At 45.6% G+C, this 24,612-nt stretch overlaps 2 protein-coding genes across 8 annotated transcripts in view; one reads left to right on the forward strand and one right to left on the reverse strand.

Annotated features, from left to right (window-relative positions):
- The window catches only part of LOC123767948 (fat-like cadherin-related tumor suppressor homolog), a 511,054-nt gene that overhangs the window by 259,043 nt on the left and 227,399 nt on the right, over positions 1–24,612 (reverse strand). The window lies entirely within an intron of this gene.
- On the forward strand, positions 808–1,920 carry LOC123753435 (mucin-2-like). The gene has a single exon (XM_045735429.2). The coding sequence runs from the start codon at positions 808–810 to the stop codon at positions 1,918–1,920; it is 1,113 nt and encodes a 370-aa protein (XP_045591385.2).

The raw sequence follows: 24,612 nt of genomic DNA on the forward strand, positions 1-24,612 counted from the left end.
AGATGAAGCAGAATTGTATATTATTTGTTCCAACGAAGATGCTAATCATTAACTAACCTTTCCTGTAGTAAGTCCCTTGTACTCACTCCTCTCTACAGGTATACTCTGTCCTGAACAACCCCTGAAGTACCACTATACACTATACACTCTACAACACACCAAACCACGACATTATATCCTAAACCATTACCCTAATGTCCCAAAGCAACACACACACACACACACCTGCTCGATGGGATTCTGGGAGTTCTTCTACTCCTCAAGTGACCTCTTACATACACACACACACACACACACACACACACACACACACACACACACACACACACACACGTGTGTGTGTGTGTGTGTGTGTTATCACACTGGTAGCTGAGCGGACAGCGCGCAGGACTCTTAATTCTATGACCCGGGTTCGATTCCCGGACCAGGCAGAAATAAATGGGAAAAAGCTTTTTTCACCCTGATGACCCTGTTACCTAGCAGTAACTAGGAGTTAGACATCTGTTACGGAGCTGCTTCCTGTGTGTGTGTGTGGAGGGGGGTGGAAGGTAGTTAGTTACAGTTGACTGATTGAAAGATGCAGTTGAGCGGCGGGCCGAAAGAGCAGAGCTCAACCCCCGCAAGCACAACTAGGTAAATACAACTAGGTGAATACACAGTCTAACGTAAACCATCGTAAACTCTCACTATTGTGAAAAACAGCCCATTTGCCTGTGTAGCACAACACAGATTTCAAGCGACCATACATCGAGGTTTCCCTACCAACACTGTCCAGTTAATTATCCTGAACGTAATCAATGGCCTCTCATGTGGTTAATATCCGGAGCACCGCCAGGCTGGCTTGGGTCGACTTCTACACCTTCTGACTGGCTTGTGTCGACTCCTACACCTTCTGACTGGCTTGTGTCGACTCCTACACCTTCTGACTGGTTTGTGTCGACTCCTACACCTTCTGACTGGCTTGTGTCGACTCCTACTCCTTCTGACTGGTTTGTGTCGACTCCTTCACCTTCTGACTGGCTTGTGTCGACTCCTACTCCTTCTGACTGGCTTGTGTCGACTCCTACTCCTTCTGACTGGTTTGTGTCGACTCCTACTCCTTCTGACTGGTTTGTGTCGACTCCTACACCTTCTGACTGGCTTGTGTCGACTCCTACACCTTCTGACTGGTTTGTGTCGACTCCTACACCTTCTGACTGGCTTGTGTCGACTCCTACACCTTCTGACTGGCTTGTGTCGACTCTTACACCTTCTGACTGGCTTGTGTCGACTCCTACACCTTCTGACTGGCTTGTGTCGACTCCTACACCTTCTGACTGGCTTGTGTCGACTCCTACACCTTCTGACTGGCTTGTGTCGACTCCTACACCTTCTGACTGGCTTGTGTCGACTCCTACACCTTCTGACTGGCTTGTGTCGACTCCTACACCTTCTGACTGGCTTGTGTCGACTCCTACACCTTCTGACTGGCTTGTGTCGACTCCTACACCTTCTGACTGGTTTGTGTCGACTCCTACACCTTCTGACTGGCTTGTGTCGACTCTTACACCTTCTGACTGGTTTGTGTCGACTCCTACACCTTCTGACTGGTTTGTGTCGACTCCTACACCTTCTGACTGGCTTGTGTCGACTCCTACACCTTCTGACTGGCTTGTGTCGACTCCTACACCTTCTGACTGGCTTGTGTCGACTCCTACACCTTCTGACTGGCTTGTGTCGACTCCTACACCTTCTGACTGGCTTGTGTCGACTCCTACACCTTCTGACTGGCTTGTGTCGACTCCTACACCTTCTGACTGGCTTGTGTCGACTCTTACACCTTCTGACTGGCTTGTGTTGACTCTTACACCTTCTGACTGGCTTGCGACACCAGCTACATCTCTAGGTTGGCGAACATCAACATCTGCACAGTTAGACTGACTTGCGTACCTATTGCACCTCAGCTTTTCAACGGGGCTATTTTGCACATCAAGTCACGCCTCCTGGTCTCAGGTGGTGTTATTTCTATGTGAACATTTGGAACCAGTCCCTCTGATACTTTCCAAGTATATGTTATTATGTATCTCTTTCACGTGCGCTCTTGGGAAAACCCGTCCTCTTAAAAATAACGTCACTTTTGGCTCGTATGCGCACTATGGCCAAATTTGGACGTAATTTGAAATGAAATCGACTCACAAAAGTGACGTACTGTTCCGTTTTCTGATTGAGTCGTCCGGCTGACTCGGCAAGCTTAGAAGAGGAAACTTTTCTTTAACGTTTTTCATACCGTTTTGAAACTTTATGAGAATTTCCTTCCCACCTAACCTATCAGAGGACCCTTAACTTACTGTTGTTGACCAAAAAACTCCCAATTTTATTTTCATTTTGTTTTTCTTTTTTCAAATTACGTCCATATTCGGCCATACGGGCAAACGGCCAAAAGTGACGCTTGGGAATATAGACTGAAACATTTTAAGCGGTCCCAATAATCTAGATGTTTTATTGGGTGAATTCTTGCAGTAAAAGACCTTTGCACGCTCTCTCGGTCAGCAATTTCTCCAGCTTTGAACTGGGCTGTTATTGGTCAATAATATTCCTCTTCCAGAAAGCAGTATCATCTTGAAAATGCATCGTCATTGGAATGGCATCTCTTGTTTGAAAGGGTAGTGATATTTTCTGTTTGGTTATGCCTTCAATGTATAGAAAATGGATATTATTCCTCTCTAATGATGCTTTGAACTTGGCGTAAGACTGCTTAATGAAGATGGCTTGAAGGTACTTGAAAGCTATCGACTAATTAAGCAAAGACGACAGCCTTCAAGTATCCTCAAGATGTCTTCCCTTTAATGTCAAAGCAAAGCAAAGTTTTAAGGGGGAATAATAACCAATGTCTACACTTCAGAGGTATAAAACAATCAAGTAATTCACTTATTACTAACAAACAAATACAATAATTATTACAGTGTAACATAATATATTTTATAACCTACATATTTTACTGTAGATATATAGCTATTTTACAATTTTAAATTGCACTTGTTTGCAGCCCGAATCTTTGTATTTGCCGAGTTTGTGATATGACCTTTTGAGTTGCTTGTATTGCTTATCAAATACGACGCGAAGCCATGCGAGGGATAAAGCAATATGTGTGTGTGTGTGTGTGTGTGTGTGTCGGGCCGTAGGCTGTCACCCCCAGAGCAGGGGCTGACAGCCCCCAGAGCAGGAGCTGTCACCCCCAGAGCAGGGGCTGTCACCCCCAGAGCAGGGGCTGTCACCCCCAGAGCAGGGGCTGTCACCCCCAGAGCAGGGGCTGTCACCCCCAGAGCAGGGGCTGTCACCCCCAGAGCAGGGGCTGTCACCCCCAGAGCAGGGGCTGTCACCCCCAGAGCAGGGGCTGTCACCCCCAGAGCAGGGGCTGTCACCCCCAGAGCAGGGGCTGTCACCCCCAGAGCAGGGGCTGTCACCCCCGAGCAGGCGCTAACAGCCCCCAACAGGGGCTGACCGCCCCCAGCAGGCGCAGACAGCCCCAAGCAGGCGCTGATAGCCCCCAGCAGGGGTTGAAAGCCCCCAGCAGGGGTTGAAAGCCCCCAGAAGGCGCTGACAGCCCCCAGCAGGCGCTGATAGCCCCCAGCAGGGGCTGAAAGCCCCCAGCAGGGGCTACAGCCAGGGACAACAGCCACAAGCGCTTGCCCCTCCAAGCAAACACACCGAAACTACAAACGTTACTACAACATTCCAACAACTTGTAACCCCCCCCCATCTAACAAGTATCTAGCAAGTCGTAACACCTGTCTAATGCTCTCTGCCAACATGGGTCAACAACCACAGGTGTTGTTGACATGTTGGATCAATACCTGCTGCTCCTCCTCCACCAATATCCTCCGGGGGCTACTCCCCCCCTTTCACTTTTTAGGCCCCTTCATGGCGCCTTCCTCAAATATTTGATCAGAAATATGAAATTGAAGATTTCTGTGTTACCTAAAATCCTGCAGGAGATATTCCAGCTTGTGTGGCATGAAAGACTTTTGTTATGTATTGTTTGATTACCAGGTTTCAGTGGTAATAACAGCAAAAATTTAATTAATATTTCAGATTTATTATGACGTTCCATTTTATACATAATTGAGTTAAAAAAAAAGTCATATTATATATATATATATATATATATATATATATATATATATATATATATATATATATATATATATATATATATATATATATATGTCGTACCTAGTAGCCAGAACGCACTTCTCAGCCTACTATGCAAGGCCCGATTTGCCTAATAAGCCAAGTTTTCATGAATTAATGTTTTTCGACTACCTAACCTACCTAACCTAACTTAACTTTTTATGCTACCTAACCTAACCTAACCTATAAAGATAGGTTAGGTTAGGTTAGGTAGGGTTGGTTAGGTTCGGTCATATATCTACGTTAATTTTAACTCAAATAAAAAAAAATTGACCTCATACATAATGAAATGGGTAGCTTTATCATTTCATAAGAAAAAAATTAGAGAAAATATATTAATTCAGGAAAACTTGGCTTATTAGGCAAATCGGGCCTTGCATAGTAGGCTGAGAACTGCGTTCTGGCTACTAGGTACGACATATATATATATATATATATATATATATATATATATATATATATATATATATATATATATAGAACACTATTATTGCTCCAATGATTCTTCATGCATTTTCAAATTCAAGAGACAGGCTAGTATACCATCATGGTTATATCATGTTATATCATGGCCCCATTTCCATGGAAGGAGGACATACTTAACGACGCCATCTCCAGCAATGGGTGAAGGGGGAGGAGGGGGGGGGAGGATAACGACTGGTGAATTGGCCTAGATATCAAAATAATCGCCATGAGAAGAGGTATTGTGGTAATTTGCACTACCAAATGCGATATTATTATTGTAAGATATATTTTTTTTCCACGTGTTTAATATCGCTGGGATACCTGGTTATCTTGGCATTTGTACGGTGGTGATATCAAAATGTTTTGAACTCAAAATATATATGCTACCTTGCTGGGTGTGATAGCATTCTTGGTCATTTAATAAATTGCAAGAATATTATATATATATATATATATATATATATATATATATATATATATATATATATATATATATATATATATATATATATATATATATATATAATTGGGCTGACATTTTTCTGGTTCCTAGTTCAAAAACTTCCGCCAAAAACTAAGACTGTATTTAATTATTTAATTTTAAGTTAATAAATACCAGGGGTATGATACATATCCAGCCGTGTGAGAGACATACATACATACATACATACATACATACATACATACATACATACATACATACATACATACATACATACATACATGGAATGATCCAACAAATGGCTACTAAAATTCAACTCAAGTAAATGTAAGATGATGAAACGAGGCGGAGGAAATAGGCCAGACACTGGATACCGAATGGGAGGTGAAGTTCTCCACGAAGCGGACAGAGAGAAAGATCTAGGAGTTGATATCATGCCAAACCTGTCTCCTGAAGCCCACATCAAAAGAATAACATCGGCGGCGTATGCGAGCCTGGCTAACATCAGCACTACCTTCAGAAACCTGTGTAAGGATTCTGAAGGCAGTTCACAATCCGTCAGAACCTTGTATACCACATATGTAAGGCCAATCCTTGAGTATGCCGCCCAAGTATGGAGTCAAGCACAAGACGAAGCTGGAAAAAGTTCAGAGGTATGCCACTAGCTAGTCTCAGAACTAAGAGGAATAAGTTATGAGGAAAGGCTGCGTGAACTGCACCTCACGTCGCTGGAAGACAGAAGAGCTCGGGGAGACATGATCACCACGTACAAAATTCTGTCGACAGGGTAGACAAACATGTATTATTTAACACGGGTGGTACACGCAAAAGGGAACACAGGTGGAAGCTGAGTACCCAAATGAGCCACAGAGACGTTAGAAAGAACGTTTTCAGTGTCAGAGTAGTTAACAGATGGAATGCACTAGGCAGTGATGTGGTGGAGGCTGACTCCATACACAGTTTCAAATGTAGGTATGATAGAGCCCAATAGGCTCAGGAACCTGTACACCAGTTGACTGACAGTTGAGAGGCGGGACCAAAGAGCCAAAGCTCAACCCCCGCAAGCACAACTAGGTGAATAAACATCCCCTGATGGAAATGGCACATGATTATAGGCCTATGAAAGGAATAATTTTGCAGAAAGCCTAATCACCACGACTAATACTAGTTAGACGACGTGGTTAGTCGTCTAATCACCACGACTAATACTAGTTAGACGACGTGGTTAGTCGTCTAATCACCACGACTAATACTAGTTAGACGACGTGGTTAGTCGTCTAACCACCACGACTAATACTAGTTAGACGACGTGGTTAGTCGTCTAACCTCCACGACTAATACTAGTTAGACGACGTGGTTAGTCGTCTAATCACCACGACTAATACTAGTTAGACGACGTGGTTAGTCGTCTAACCACCACGACTAATACTAGTTAGACGACGTGGTTAGTCGTCTAATCACCACGACTAATACTAGTTAGACGACGTGGTTAGTCGTCTAATCACCACGACTAATACTAGTTAGACGACGTGGTTAGTCGTCTAATCACCACGACTAATACTAGTTAGACGACGTGGTTAGTCGTCTAACCACCACGACTAATACTAGTTAGACGACGTGGTTAGTCGTCTAACCACCACGACTGAAACAAGGGGAAAAGAATCCCCGCCCTAAACTAAGGCCTCGTAATACGCTACACCCAAAATATTTATGAAATTTCCGTCCGTTCTTAAAGCCACACACACGGACTCAAGCCACACGGACTCAAGACACACGGACTCAAGACACACGGACTCAAGACACACGGACTCAAGCCACACGGACTCAAGCCACACGGACTCAAGCCACACGGACTCAAGCCACACGGACTCAAGCCACACACACACGGACTCAAGCCACACGGACTCAAGACACACAGACGGACTCAAGCCACACACACGGACTCAAGACACACGGACTCAAGACACACGGACTCAAGACACACGGACTCAAGCCACACACACGGACTCAAGACACACGGACTCAAGACACACGGACTCAAGACACACGGACTCAAGACACACGGACGCAAGACACACGAACTCAAGACACACACACGGACTCAAGCCACACACACGGACTCAAGCCACACACACGGACTCAAGCCACACACACGGACTCAAGCCACACACACGGACTCAAGCCACACACACGGACTCAAGCCACACACACGGACTCAAGACACATAAAAGTCTGTAACAGAATGACGGACTTCGTGGGTGGGGTGGGGGGGGTGGGTGAGGGGTTTAAGGGGGGAAGATTGAGGGGGGTTCAAGGGGGATGAGGAGTTTAAGTGGGGGTGAAAGGGGGGGGGGGGGGAAGTGACGGAGCCAGGCAGGGCCGACGGCCTCGGACAAGGACCTGAAAATGATCCTAGCCGTGCGTGCCAGGCCTCTCTAACTCAGCCCATGCACTAGGCCACCACCCCCCCCCAAACCCCATCATATTCCAGTCACACGACCCCAACCTCCCCGCCATCCATGGGGGGGAGGTTGGGGTCCCTTCCCTCCCTCCCCCACACGAGGACCAGGTACCGGACAGGACGGGACCGAAACTCACATGTCTCTCCTAGTCTTCCCCCCCCCACCCCCACACCCAACCCCCCTTCACCTACACACACACACACACACACACATATACCGTCAGTAGTTTCAAAGCGTTATATGACAAAGAGTGCTGGGAAGATGGGACACCACGAGCGTAGCTCTCATCCTGTAACTACACTTAGGTAATTACATATATACACAATATATACAGCAACCTATATTATCAACATCTATTGGGATCCTGGCCCAGAGTCTTTAATTAGGAAGACTAAAAAAATTACATATAAGAGAGACCCCCCTCGGCTGTAACATCCTTCAAAACTCCCGTTTTCTTTTCAAGACGCCATAATTGCCGGTGATCGCCAGTGATATAATTTAGCCCTAATATCCCCGGCCCAACGACTCCCATCCATCTTAAGCCAAGACATTCACAAAGATTCAACAACACGACTTACGAGACGGAAACGTTTCGCGTAACCATTTCCTGTCTTAAAGTCGGACGGGAGGTCAGACGGAGATCATCTTGACATTTTCTTTTCATCGTTTGCTTCGTCTTGAAGGAGCTCTCGGCTGTTCAGATTTAAATATTTGCTTTGCTTATTTCAACTTGGTACGAAACTGTTGCGTTTTTTTTTTTTTGAAAGGGGGGATGGGGCTCTGTCGTTATTCGAAAGATTCCGGTGATCTCTATAAATGATTGGAATGCGGAAGTTGTAAATCAATTGGAAAATTGAGGGGTTTTTGAAAATGGTTTTTGAAACTTGTTTTGAAAGTACACTGGTGGTGTGAGGATGGTGAGGCGTGGCTCACCATCCTATGCTTAACAATCTGCATTTGCTTCACATCGCGTGCGTGTGTGTACTCTCCTAGTTGTGCTTGCTAGGGTTGAGCTTATGGTCTTTGGTCTCGCCTTTCAACTGTCAATCAACAGGTGTACAGATTCCTGAGCCTACTGGGCTCTATCATATCTACATTTAAAACTGTTTATGGAGTCAGCCTCCACCACATCACTGCCTAATGCATTCCATCCGTTAACTACTCTGACACTGAAAAAGTTCTTTCTAACGTCCCTGTGGCTCATGTGTGTGTGTGTGTGTGTGTGCGTGTGTGTGTGTGTGTGTGTGTTCGTTCCATCAACACCTGTCTGAACGGAACAAGCCCACCTCGGGCTGTCCACAGTGAAGGCGTTGTACAATAAGACTGACAGAGATGCTATTCAACCGGGCGAACCAGCCCCAGGGGCAGGGGGGGGGGGGGGGGTGGGGGGGGGCTAAACAAAGACTGTAGCTTCACCCAGCTGGGGTTATTTTTCAGTCTCCACTACTGAATCAACAACTGGTTACACCACATGCAAACAGCCAGGCGCGGGCCATTCAACCGGTTTCTATAGCCGAGTAGATGGGGCTGGGGGGGGGGGGGTGATGCGAGGGGGTATAGTAGCTCATTTCCCTCCCCCCCCCTTTCCTCGCCCCCTCCTTAATCGTCATGAATGTATAGATAAATGTAGTTTGTTCAGATTAATGTTATTTGGCGGAAACTGAACAATAGAACACATTTCTGATCTTTTTAATGGGCTTCTCAGCCTGAATTAATACAATTAATAGGTAAGATTTAATTAATACAATTAATAGGTAAGATTTAATTAATACAATTAATAGGTAAGATTTAATTAATACAATTAATAGGTAAGATTTAATTAATACAATTAATAGGTAAGATTTAATTAATACAATTAATAGGTAAGAATTCCCAGATATGCTAACCAGCGAAACACAACAACAGATATAAACAAAAAACTAAATCTCGCACCGAAAGGTCTTTAAAACCTTTAAAATCAATAAGAAACATCTTAAGATATATATATATATATATATATATATATATATATATATATATATATATATATATATATATATATATATATATGCAAACAAGCCTGAATGGTCCCCAGGACTATATACAAGGTGTGAGTTTTCAGTTATATATATATATATATATATATATATATATATATATATATATATATATATATATATATATATATATATATATATATATATATATATATATATAATTTTCTTCTATAATTATTCTAATAATTATAATAATTTAATAATAATAGAATTTTAATAAATATAATAATTTTCTTATTTAATATATATATATATATATATATATATATATATATATATATATATATATATATATATATATATATATATATATATATATGTATATATATATATATATAACTGAAAACTCACACCCCAGAAGTGACTCGAACCCCATACTGCCAGGAGAACTCTGCAACTGGTGTACAGGGCACCTTAACCACTCGACCATCACGACCGGACAAAAGACGATGGTAGCCGAGGCTAATTCCCCATCATCCCGCCGGCACTCTGATGGTAATCTTGGGCATAACATTTTACCAAATCGCCTCATTCTTTGGGACACACGTGAGGAACACAAATGCGAACAAGCCTGAATGGTCCCCAGGCAAAACAGTTGAGAGGCGGGCCGCAAGAGCAGATCTCAACCCCCGCAATCACTAGGTGAATAAAAGTACAACTAGGTGGATACTCACACACACACAAACGCCTACACTCTGTAAATGATAAGTCTTCATGCGTGGGAGCGCTCTGAAAATTGCTTTTCTGCATTATTGGATGTATCTTACTCGCGCTTGAGTGATATTTCTCTCTTACTCTCTCTCTCTCTCTCTCTCTCTCTCTCTCTCTCTCTCTCTCTCTCTCTCTCTCTCTCTCTCTCTCTCTCTCTCTCTCTTTGTCTCTCACTTTGTCATGTTTTTTTCTCTCAATAATACAAACATATGTTTAGTTTAAACAAATTTCATCTTTATGACCTGTCAACCTTAACCCTTGGACTGCGCAGGTACGAGACCACGCTCTCTTTGCGCGAGGGACTAAAAAAAAAAAAATATATATATATATATATATATATATATATATATATATATATATATATATATATATATATATATATATATATATTTCTTTCTAATATTGTTCAAATGTGTTCCCTGATCACAGAGAAAACCTTATGTGATTTAATTTAGTCAGGGTGAAGAGTAGAAATTTCGCTATGACTTCCCTTATTCACGGCCTCTCCCGTAGCGTTTGCGCCGCTGTGGGCCGCCTTGGGCCGCCCTGGGGCCGCCGTGGGCCGCTTTGGGCCGCCCTGGGCCAGGAGAAAATTATCAGGGGGAAAGCGCCAAGTCATTAGGACTATATAGCACTGGGAAGGGGTCAGGATAAGGATTGGGGATGGGACGGAAGGGAAAGGAATGGTGCCCAACCGCTTGTGGACGGTCTCCGCGAACACATCTATTTCAATGTCTCAGCGTTGAGTTTTGTTTTCCTCTGGTTATTTGTGGTAATATTATTCAATAACTTATTTGAGGAAATTTATATAATAAAATGTGTGAAACATTGTCATGGGCAAATATATTCGTATCATTAATATGCGCATCATATATATTATATATGTTGATTTGCCTGTTATTATAGTGAAGGCACACTTTATAATTATGATAACTATCGATAACTATGATAACTATCTATACTTCATACAGTATTACCAACCACTAAACAGTCCTGATTGGTGTAAATCATCTCCCAAGCAGTTATCAAGATATATATATATATATATATATATATATATATATATATATATATATATATATATATATATATATATATATATATATATATATATATATGTCGTACCTATTAGCCAGAACGCACTTCTCAGCCTACTATGCACGGCCCGATTTGCCTAATAAGCCAAGTTTTCCTGAATTAATATATTTTCTCAAATTTTTTTCTTATGAAATGATAAAGCTACCCATTCCATTATGTATGAGGTCAATTTTTTATTATTGGAGTTAAAATTAACGTAGATATATGACCGAATCTAACCAACCCTACCTAACCTAACCTATCTTTATAGGTTAGGTTAGGTAGCCGAAAAAGTTAGGTTAGGTTAGGTTAGGTAGTCGAAAAACAATTCATGAAAACTTGGCTTATTAGGCAAATCGGGCCTTGCATAGTAGGCCGAGAAGTGCGTTCTGGCTACTAGGTACGACATATATATATATATATATATATATATATATATATATATATATATATATATATATATATATATATATATATATATATATATATATATATATATATATAATGATGACGAGAGGAGCCATGATCATGTCATACAAAATACAGAAAGACAAAGTAAACACTGTTCCCTATAAAAAGGAGGACTTAAGGACACAGGTGGAGATGGGAAACACAAATAAGGAAGTCCTTCTTCAGTGTACAAATACTGAACACGTGGACCACACTGAAGGATGAAGCAGTTAAGCCCAATTCAACCCACAACTCTTGAAGCTGATGTAACGAAATCGTTGGAGATTGAGCAGCCTGTCCTCCTAAAGGTTCCCCTCTAAATGTCAAGAAGCTGTCGTACTCAGGTGCCCTTATCCTAACCTACCAGAGGACCTAAAACAGAAAACGGGGCCAGTACGTCAAATTCGCCAGCCTCTGCTCTTTTCTAGTACGACATTTTTAGGTTGAGAATACGTCAAAATGCGACGTGCTATTACGAGGGCGGATTGACCTGTCGCACCAAACATTCAAATGAGTTTTTTGAATTCTTTGAATTGAATTGAAATTGGATTCAAATTCTAAATTGGTGGCATTTCTAACGTTCATATAGGATCTGTTGCACCCTCTCGAGCACACCTGATCTGTCCCCCCCCCTGCGTCACACCTGACCTGACCTCCTGTGTCACAGCCTGCGTCACAGCCTGCGTCACACCAGCCTAGATGCAACAGTCCTGTTGCTTCTCTCCCTTTCCTCACTGTTTGCTGCTTCCTTTCCATAAATATTCTCGGGTCCCTCCTTTCGACCCCTTTCCCTCCGACATACACACTCTTCAACCTCTTCCTCTCTTTAAGACCTGTTTCCCCACTTCTTCCTCTTTCCCTCCTCCTCCTCCTCCTTCCCTTCCTTTTCTTTCCCAAACACGCTCCTTATCGCTTCCGTTCACGCATTCATCTTGCATTTCCCGCATAATGTGATTCCTCTTCAGTCTCCCCCGGCTGCTGCATCGCCAGTATGTCGAGGCATCGCCAGTATGTCGAGGCATCGCCAGTATGTCGAGGCATCGCCAGTATGTCGAGGCATCGCCAGTATGTCGAGGAATCACCAGTATGTCGAGGCATCGCTCACTCTCAGAGACCATTGTGGCGCTCTGGGGGTGGAGCTCCCGGCCGGGGGGTGTGGTGTTCCTGTCTTGTGCTTCCCTTATACTGTCTTCTGTCACCTCTGTCACCTGCTGCTGCTGCTGCTCTGTCGCCTCCTGGTACTCTCTGTCGCCCTCCTGCTTCTTTCTGTCATCCTCCTGCTGCTCTGTCACCCCCTGTTTCTCTTTGTCTTCTAATCTCTGTTAAAGGATGTGCAGAATATCCCCCGTTGAAGAGCAGACGTGCAACAGGCACTCTGACAGAGAACTCTATCAACATCAGAGGCCCGAGACTGTTCAACACGCTTCCACTACACATAAGGGACATAACTGGCCGACCCCTCACAGTGTTCAAGAGAGAACTATCAACATCAGAGGCCCGAGACTGTTCAACACGCTTCCACTACACATAAGGGGCGTAACTGGCCGACCCCTCACAGTGTTCAAGAGAGAACTATCAACATCAGAGGCCCGAGACTGTTCAACACGCTTCCACTACACATAAGGGGCGTAACTGGCCGACCCCTCACAGTGTTCAAGAGAGAACTATCAACATCAGAGGCCCGAGACTGTTCAACACGCTTCCACTACACATAAGGGGCATAACTGGCCGACCCCTCACAGTGTTCAAGAGAGAACTATCAACATCAGAGGCCGGAGACTGTTCAACACGCTTCCACTACACATAAGGGGCATAACTGGCCGGCCCCTCACAGTGTTCAAGAGAGAACTATCAACATCAGAGGCCCGAGACTGTTCAACACGCTTCCACTACACATAAGGGGCATAACTGGCCGACCCCTCACAGTGTTCAACAGGAAACTTGACAAACACCTCCAAAGGATACCTGATCAACCAGGCTGTGACTCATACGTCAGGCTGCGAGCAGCCGCGTCCAACAGCCTGGTTGACCAGACCGCCAACCAGGAGGCCTGGTCGGAAACCGAGCCGCGCGGCCATTGGTCCACCGGTTCCCTGCTGGTCTGCTGGTCCATTCCGGCGGTCCAGAGGCATCGCAGTTTCACTTCTGGTTTCTGGCATATTTTCGCGGGAGATTTGAATGCTGTTGTGTTTACCGTTACTGCTGTTGTTGTTGTTGTTGTTGTGACTGCTGAGGCCACGGAACTACATGCAACTACATACACACACACACACACGAACACGCACGCACACAGAGGATTGAGCTACGAGGAAAGGCTAAAGGAGCTGAACCTCACATCCCTGGAAAACAGAAGAGTAAGGGGAGACATGATAACCACCTACAAAATTCTCAGGGGAATTGACAGGGTGGACAAAGACAAACTCTTCAGCACGGGTGGGACACGAACAAGGGGACACAGGTGGAAACTTAGTACCCAGATGAGCCACAGAGACGTTAGAAAGAATTTTTTCAGTGTCAGAGTAGTTAATAAATGGAATGCACTAGGCAGTGATGTGGTGGAGGCTGACTCCATACACAGTTTCAAATGTAGATATGATAGAGCCCAGTAGGCTCAGGAACCTGTACACCAGTTGATTGACAGTTGAGAGGTGGGACCAAAGAGCCAGAGCTCAATCCCGACAATCACAAATAGGTGAGTACACACACACACACACACACACACACACACACACACACACACACACACACACACACATACACACACACACACACACACACACACACACACACACACACGCACGTGCGAGGGTGTGGTCCAAAACCTGTGGGGTCATGCTCATCACACTAAGGATTCTTCCCCTTCACACACTTCACGCCCCTACCACCATACTAGGGGGGAGAAGGGGGTGTCATCCCCACACTGTGGGTCGTCCGCCCCCCCCCCCACCCCCACCACCACTAGGAGAGGGGGACGAGGACTTATAAAGCCAGGCTAAAGCCAGGCTAAAGCCAGGCTAACCGTACCACTCCTCTCCTAATTAATCCCACATCAAAGTGTCAACACTTACCGCTGGTGACTGACCTAATCACCATAAGTACTTCGTGGTACTTATGGTACCAGTAGCGGTAGACAGTCTTCCCAGTTACTAAGACCCTTACGAGGATCCGCATAGATTCAGGTACAGCCACGAACCCACGCCAGACTCTCTGTTCCAGGATGGTACAGCTACGAACCCACGTCTAACTCTCGGTTCCAGGATGGTACAGCCACGACCCCCACGCCAAACTCTCTGTTCCAGGACGGTACAGCCACGACCCTCACGCCAAACTCTCTGTTCCAGGACGGTGCAGCCACGACCCCCACGCCAAACTCTGTTCCAGGACGGTACAGCCACGAACCCACGTCAAATTCTCGGTTCCAGGACGATACAGCTACGAACCCACGTCAAACTCTCGGTTCCAGGACGGTACAGCCACGACCCACGTCAAACTCTCGGTTCCAGGACGGTACAGCCACGAACCCACGCCAAACTCTGTTCCAGGACGATACAGCTACGAACCCACGCCAAACTCTCTGTTCCAGGGCGGCACAGCTACGAACCCACGCCAAACTCTCTGTTCCAGGACGGCACAGCTACGAACCCACGCCAAACTCTCTGTTCCAGGACGGCACAGCTACGAACCCACGCCAAACTCTCTGTTCCAGGCGTCCTTGCAGCTTCCTGAAGCCGTCCTTACTGACATGGGATGTCATAAGATGGGAAATATATGAGATATTTGATATAATGTGATATTACGATATATATGATATGCAATAATTGAGTTTGTGTGTGTGTGTTTGTGCTCCTATTTCCTCTTTACCTCACCCCCCAGCAAACACATGTCGCAGTCTTCACCACAACTACACCACACACACCTGTCCTTGCCATAATCCCCACGACACACACACCTGTCCTTGCCATAATCCCCACGACACACACACCTGTCCTTGCCATAATCCCCACGACACACACACCTGTCCTTGCCATAATCCCCACGACACACACACCTGTCCTTGCCATAATCCCCACGACACACACACCTGTCCTTGCCATAATCCCCACGACACACACACCTGTCCTTGCCATAATCCCCACGACACACACACACCTGTCCGGCCTTAATCCCCCCCCCACACACCTGTGCCAGCATTGAGCCTCACAACAGGACAAGAAGAGATCAACTAACCTGTTGGTGAAGCAGAGGCATATTCCTCTCTAGCTGGAGACCGGTTAGTAAGGAATTACTGCCTCACAGAGAGATAGCTTTTGCTGACAAGCAATCGAAATCCCGTCGAAGTCAGATATGATCTCTCTTACACAAAATATCTTGAGGTTATCTTGAGATGATTTCGGGGCTTTTTAGTGTCCCCGCGGCCCGGTCCTCGACTAGGCCTCCACCCCCAGGAAGCAGCCCGTGACAGCTGACTAACACCCAGGTACCTATTTTACTGCTAGGTAACAGGGGCATAGGGTGAAAGAAACTCTGCCCCATTGTTTGTCGCCGGCGCCTGGGATCGAACCCAGGACCACAGGATCACAAGTCCAGCGTGCTGTCCGCTCGGCCGACCGGCTCCCATGTTTTTCAGACTGAGACTCAGTTAGGTTTTCAGACTGAGCCAGACTGTCCCCTGGAACCGTTGATGACGCAAAAAAATCAACGTTTTTCCTAAACGTTTCTAGTAACGTTTTTTTTTTTTAACTTTTTTTTAAAACGAAATAAAAAAAACGTTTTTTTTATTTCTATAATTCCTTTTGGTATTTGTTCTGTTTGTTTATATTCTGATGAATAGGATGTGAATTATATTATTTTTAATCCTTCATATGGTTGGCCAACTACTTGGGCTGGACGGAACAGCGACGATCTCGTTTCCTTACAGGTCCACGTTCGATTCCCCAATTTCCCAAGTGGTTAGTTCCCATTTCTTTTCATCTCTGCCCCTCATATACCTATTCATGTGGTATATTGTCATACTTTATGAGGGCGTCCCTCCCTCCCCTCCCTTTCCCACTCATGAATATAATATAATCCATTCATATTTTAGGCTCCCTACCTACCTACCTACCCACCTACCTACCTACCTACCTACCTACCTACCTACCTACCTACCTACCTACCTACCTACCTACCCACCTACCTACCTACCCACCTACCTACCTGCCCACCTACCTACCTACCTACCTACCTACCTACCTACCTACCTACCTACCTACCTACCTACCCACCTACCTACCTACCCACCTACCTACCTGCCCACCTACCTACCTACCTACCTACCTACCCACCTACCTACCTACCTACCTACCTACCTACCTACCTACCTACCTACCTACCTACCCACCTACCTACCCACCTACCTACCTGCCCACCTACCTACCTACCTACCTACCTACCTACCTACCTACCTACCTACCTACCTACCTACCTACCCACCTACCTACCTACCCACCTACCTACCTACCTACCTACCTGCCTACCTACCTACCTACCCACCTACCTACCTGCCCACCTACCTACCTACCTACCTACCTACCTACCTACCCACCTACCTACCTACCCACCTACCTACCTACCTACCTACCTACCTACCTACCTACCTACCCACCTACCTACCTACCTACCTACCTACCTACCTACCTACCTACCTACCCACCTACCTACCTACCCACCTACCTACCTGCCCACCTACCTACCTACCTACCTACCTACCTACCTACCTACCTACCTACCTACCTACCCACCTACCTACCTACCCACCTACCTACCTACCTACCTACCTACCTACCTACCTACCTACCTACCCACCTACCTACCTGCCCACCTACCTACCTACCTACCTACCTACCTACCCACCTACCTACCTACCCACCTACCTACCTACCTACCTACCTACCTACCTACCTACCTACCTACCTACCTACCTTGCAATGGTTTCGGGAATCAATTTCTACTCTAGGCCTCCTGGTTGGTGGTATGATCAACCACGCTGTTAGACTCCGCTGTTCGCAGTCAGACGTGTTATATTATACTTGAAAAGATTACGACTGTGCTAAATGTTGCGTTAAAAACGGAAGAAAAATTATATACTGAATATATATATATTGTTGAGACAGAGAGAGAGAGAGAGAGAGAGAGAGAGAGAGAGAGAGAGAGAGAGAGAGAGAGAGAGAGAGAGAGAGAGAGAGAGAGAGAGAGAGAGAGAGAGAGGAGGGGCGAACCAGGTGACCTGGGATAGCGTGCCATGTGGAACAGGTGTTATAATGGAACTAGTACAGGGTGGGATGGGACGTTGGGAGGGGAGGATAGATAGAGAGGACAGGTTTATGAGAAAAGGAGACTGAAAGAATAGAACAAAGTTGTGTATATATATATCCCTTACCCCCACACGAGGATATTCATCTCTGAAGCTATCCAGCATATGTCCATTGTCTTCTCTCTTCCACTGAGAGGATTAAGAAGACAGAAGAAAGTACACAGTTACTGTGTACTCTGACAGAGTACACAGCGAGTTACGGGGCTGTCGACCATGGTGGTGAGGGCTGTATTCTGACCCTCACACACACACACTCACATACAAAGCTCGCTTTACATAAAACCAGTTTCAATTGTTTTCGCTTATTTGACAGTGTTTTGTGTGTTGAGGAGTGTGTGTGTGTGTGTGTGTGTGTGTGTGTGTGTGTGTGTGTGTGTGTGTGTGTGTGTGTGTGTGTGTACTCACCTAGTTGTGCTTGCGGGGGTTGAGCTCTGGCTCTTTGGTCAGAGCTCTGGCTGTGTGTGTGTGTGTTTCCTGGCCTAGCACAGCTGGTAGAACCGAGCTTCAGCTGTTGGGTCCCCGTCTATTACACTGTCGATCGTCGAATACTGCATCGCAATGAATCCAGAGACCATTATTTGTTTACATATCGTCTTTAAATGTTATGAATGAAGGTGAACTCTCATCCCCAGTCGAATATAACCGTCCTCCCCCCTCCCACCAACTGTCCAATAGAACCGTCCCCCCGTCCACCAACTGTCCAATAGAACCGTCCCCCCGTCCACCAACTGTCCAATAGAACCGTCCCCCCGTCCACCAACTGTCCAATAGAACCGTCCCCCCTTCCACCAACTGTCCAATAGAACCGTCCCCCCGTCCACCAACTGTCCAATAGAACCGTCCCCCCTTCCACCAACTGTCCAATAGAACCGTCCCCCCTCCCACCAACTGTCCAATAGAACCGTCCCCCCCGTCCACCAACTGTCTAATAGAACCATTCCGCCCCATTAACGGCCCATCCTCACTGCACGTGCCCGTCCGTAGCCGTGCCTGATCACCTCTTCAAAGCCTTCTCCAGAACCCCGACACACGTGCATATGGTTGCCACGGTTCAGAGAGATGGATGTGCGTGTCTATGGGCGCTAATTACCAGATTACGTGGCCACCCCCACCCCTCACAGCCCGCCACCCCCCTCACAGCCCCCCCTCACACCTTCCCTCACGTGCCCTCATCCCGGCCTCACGACCCGGGTCTGAAAATGGATAACCGAGTCCCCGCCACCCGGAAAGGGTAGCGGAACGCCCTCACGACAGCCTTGGTACTCTGACACTGAGAGGAGGGTCCCAACTTTACCGTGACGCCGGGGGGGGGGGGGGGTAGGGGAAGAAGGAGGCGTAACTTGGGCATGATGACGAGGGACGCAACTTGACGCAACCTGGCAATGACGCCTTGGAGGACGCAACTTACTCGTAACGCGCAAGCGGACGCAAACAGGCTATAATATCCCCAGGACCTGAAGCATGTTTGTTCCCCCTTGTTAACTAGCAGGAAGCAACGTGATACTCGTGATATTATGGGGGCGTGTGTGTGTGTGTGTGTGCCGCATGCGGCCAGGTAGGCGTGACGACCCGGGAGGACGTCGCAGGTGAGGTAGTGATACATCCTGTCGGGGAGGGGCGCCGCTGGCCTCCTGTCACCTGATGCCACGTGTGATCACCGCTTTATGCTTGCAGGATCGTGCATTAGCTCTTGGACCCCGCCTTGCTGTACTCACCTAGTTGTACAGCACTGTGTAACACCCTTGCTAAACTCCTCACTATAAATGAGGGGAACTTTCTGTTATTTTCTAAGAGACAAATGTGCTACTTATATACAATAAAGACAGGAGCCAAACACACACACACACACACACACACACACACACACACACACACACACACACACACAAACACACACACACACACACACACACACACACACACACACACAAACACACACACACACACACAAACACACACACACACACACACACACACACACACACACACACACACACACACACACACACACACACACAAACACACACACACACACACACACACACACACACACACACACACACATACACACACATATACATACATGGAATGTATGTATATATATATATATATATATATATATATATATATATATATATATATATATATATATATATATATATGTTATGAAACATATGTTCTTGTTTCAACATATCGATGCCAACACAGAAGACAATGTCCAACATAATAGGCCAATTACACTGGATTAATCTTTGTGTTTAGATAGGAGCTGCCTCGTATGGGCCAATAAGCCTTCTGCAGCCTCTATGTTTCACCTCACATTTATCCCTTATGTATCCCCCCATGTTTTCACCTTTATTGTATTATCACCTGACCTAATGCGGGTATAAAATCAACTAGTATTGTAAGATCTCTTCACTTGAGAATGAACCATGGAGGTTCGAAACGTTGCGCAAATTATATAAATAAGTGTAATACACTCTATAGTAAATCACTTCTTTTCTTCACCTTAAAAGTACGAAAATGAGTTTTGGAGAACTCCTATTTCAATTAAGCCCTGATGCTAAGAAAATAGTTAGAGGGATAGAAGCCCTAAACCAGAAAATAATAAATACAGAATATGCGGTCATATTCAATGAAACATGTTTGAAAGAAAACCTGCTGCCAGTATACACCAATATATATATAGATAGATAGATATTTACGTCCAGGCTCAATTGCCTGGACGCGGATATGGACGCCTCAATTGCGTCCATATCCGCGTTTACCTGCGTCACTCGGTGCTTTCCTGCGTCCACCCGCATTCTCCCTGCGTCCACTCTGGTCCCCCTGCGTCCGGCGTGGCCCCTCTCGGGGGATATAAGCAAGTAACACAACACCTGACCAAGAAGCGCGCAGTACCAGGGAAGATGAAATGTCGCGGTCAGGTTACGCCCCAAGTTATTTCCAATCATCCATCCTGTCTTTGTTAACGGGGAAAAATGTGTTTTGTTCCCCATGAGAGACCGCAATATATGAGAGAGAGTGAGAGTGAGAGAGAGAGAGAGAGAGAGAGTGCCTTCTAGGCACTGCTCCCCCTTCGTTAAATAATCCAGGGAGCAGAGCCAACATTCTATCCATACACCTTAGCACCCCCCTGCCACCCCTACAAGCAGCTGGCCACACCCGCTGCCACCCCTACAGCAGCTGGCCACACCCGCTGCCACCCCTACAGCAGCTGGCCACACCCGCTGCCACCCCTACAAGCAGCTGGCCACACCCCTGCCACCCCTACAAGCAGCTGGCCACACCCGCTGCCACCCCTACAGCAGCTGGCCACACCCGCTGCCACCCCTACAGCAGCTGGCCACACCCCTGCCACCCCTACGGCAGCAGGCAAGAATAGTTTGAATATCAAACATCCAAATACGGCACTTCCTCTCTGTCCTTTGTGTGTGTCGCTCTGAGAATGTAATTCCCTGTAATCGTACCGGAGACTATTGTAAGTTCTTTTATGCCGAGAAAAGGGCCTTCGATTTGCCAGAGTGGTGCTGATTGGGGTACAGTGGGGGGGGGGGGGATTGGGGGGGCACAGCGTGGGGTTTGGGGGTACAGTGTTCTCTGATTGTGCCTATGGTACCCCTGCTCTTCATTGGTTCTATTCTGCATTTTCTTCCATGTCGTTCTCTCCAGTATGTTGTTATTTTACTGTGTAGATTTGGGACTTGGCCCTCTAGTATTTTCCATGTGTATATTGTTTGGTATCTCTCTTTCGTCTCCTTTCTAGTGAGTACATTTGGAGAGCTTTGAGACGATCCCAATAATTTAGGTGCTTTATCGCGTCTATGTATGCCGTATATGTTCTCTGTACTCCCTTTATTTCAGCAATCTCTCCTGCTCTGAAGGGGGAAGTGAGTACTGAGCAGTACTCAAGACGGGACAACACAAGTGACTTGAAGAGTACAACCATTGTGATGGGATTCCTGGATTTGAAAGTTCTCGTAATCCATCCTATCATTTTTCTGGCTGAAGCAATATTTGCTTGGTTATGCTCCCTAAACGTTAGGTCGTTAGACATCATTATTCCCAAATCCTTTACATGTTGCTTTCCTACTATGGGCAAATTTGATTGCGTTTTGTACCCTATATTATGTACAAGGGCCTCATTTTTACCGTATCTGAATACCTGGAATTTATCACTGTTAAACATCATGTTATTTTCTGCTGCCCAGTCGAAAACTTTATTGATATCTGATTGTAGTTTTTCAATGTCTTTAGCAGAGGTAATTTTCATGCTGATTTTTGTATCATCTGCAAAGGATGATACGAAGCTGTGCCTTGTATTTGAGTCTATATCTGACAATAAGAATAAATAAAAGCAATGGTGCAAGGACTGTACCTTGAGATACAGAGCTTTTAAACTGGTCGGTCGTAGACTGAGACTGTCAACAGGACCTCGTAGACAGGACTGAACCTTGAGGTCCAGAGCTTTTTAACTGGTCGGTCGTAGACTGAGACTGTCAACAGGACCTCATAGACAGGACTGAACCTTGAGGTCCAGAGCTTTTTAACTGGTCGGTCGTAGACTGAGACTGTCAACAGGACCTCGTAGACAGGACCGTCAACAGGTCACCCGGAAGGGAACCCAGAATGACAGCTACTGTCTCACAAGATTTCCCCACGGACGTCTTTTAAGGGCTAACAGATCGAAGATGTTGGTTCAAAAATGTTTGATGGTTAGTTCCCTATTATGGCAAATGGGACGTTGCTTCCCTAATATAGCTCAAGGGACGTTACTCCCTATTATATTTCAGGGGACGCTGCTCCCTATTACGGGTCGAAGAGGGAGGGGGGGGGGGGGAGGAAGAACTAGGACAACACTGCTCCCATTATGACTCGAAAGGACGAAAAACTTTGACATCGCGGTTCCTTATTCGAGAATTTCCAACGGAATATCGACCCAACGGAATATCGACCCAACGGAATATCGTCCCAACGGAATATCGTCCCAACGGGATATCGTCCCAACGGAATATCGTCCCAACGGGATATCGTCCCAACGGAATATCTAGGAAGCGAGAAGCCTGAGGATTTGAGAGTAGACCAAAGCACTTGAGAAGGTGAATCACTTTCTTAAAGACGGCAACAGGAATATATGTCTTCCAAGTGTGACAGGAGCACTCTGAGGCCCTGCCCCCTACCCTCCCTTCACCTACACTTCCTCCACCTACCCTCCCTTCACCTACCCTCCCTTCTCCTTCTTTCCCTTCACCTACTCTCCCTTCACCCCCTTTCCAGCACCTCCTTCGCAGAGTCGCCATGCTTTTGTCACAAAGCCCAACCGAAGCGAAAAAAACATAATTACCGTTCAAACTTATGCAGAAAACTTTAAAATATTAATATCAACTTCTGGAAAATATAATCGAGCTGTTAATTATTGAGCCACGTAATTAAACATTTTTTAACCTGTAACTTTGAGACTGAAACATTTTTTAAAATGCAGCAAAAGTTTCTTTTACCGCTGATTATATATATTTATATTATATATATATATATATATATATATATATATATATATATATATATATATATATATATATATATATATATATTTCTGGATGAGTTTTCAGTATTTTAACTCCTTGAAAACTTCCTTTTTTTGGTACGTGTCTCTTGAGGCATCAAAAGTTCTCAATAAGGCCCGGCTCCCAAGGCGTTATCGAGAACTTTTGATCTCGAGTTTCTGCAGTGAGAGAGAGAGAAAAGTATTATTTCCGTCCTTGAGATATTTGCATGACTAAAGTTGCTTGCTGTAGCGGCTGCATCGCCAGGGGCTTGTACCTGGATTGTACCTGGACGGGTGGTTCTGAGAGTTTTTCTACTCTCCAAACTTTCAAGCTGGCCACCTTAGAATTATAAACACATACACCATGACAGAGATAAGCCTGGTACGGCTTATCTCCTTATCTCCGACAAGCCTGGAACCCCTAGGGTTCCAGGCTTGACGTGTGAGAGCTTGGTCCAACAGGCTGTTTGTTGCTGGGAGCGGCCCGCAGGCCTACATACCCTCCACAGCCCGGTTGGTCCGGCATTTCTTGAAGAAAACTATCTAGTTTTCTCTTGAAGATGTCCACGTTTGTCTAAACCCTGTTTTGATCGCTATAGTCTTAAACCCTGCATTAGTATGGACATCATGACATCACAGATTTCTTGGGCACAAAATAAGATTTTTTTTATCTTATTTGCGATCTGTTGGGTTAAGTTAGGATAGGATACATTAGGTTAGGTAAGGTTAGGATGGGTTTGGCTGAGTTAGGCTAGGATAGGATTTGAGGTGCTTCCGGGGCTTAAGGTCCCCTCGGCCCGGTCGTCGACCAGGCCTCCTGGTTGCTGGACTGGTCAACCAGGCTGTTGGACGCGGCTGCTCTTAGCCTGACGTACGAGATGGGGTACATATATTTCAAAAGG

Source organism: Procambarus clarkii, chromosome 58, assembly GCF_040958095.1.
Source record: "Procambarus clarkii isolate CNS0578487 chromosome 58, FALCON_Pclarkii_2.0, whole genome shotgun sequence".
Lineage (NCBI taxonomy): Eukaryota > Metazoa > Arthropoda > Malacostraca > Decapoda > Cambaridae > Procambarus > Procambarus clarkii.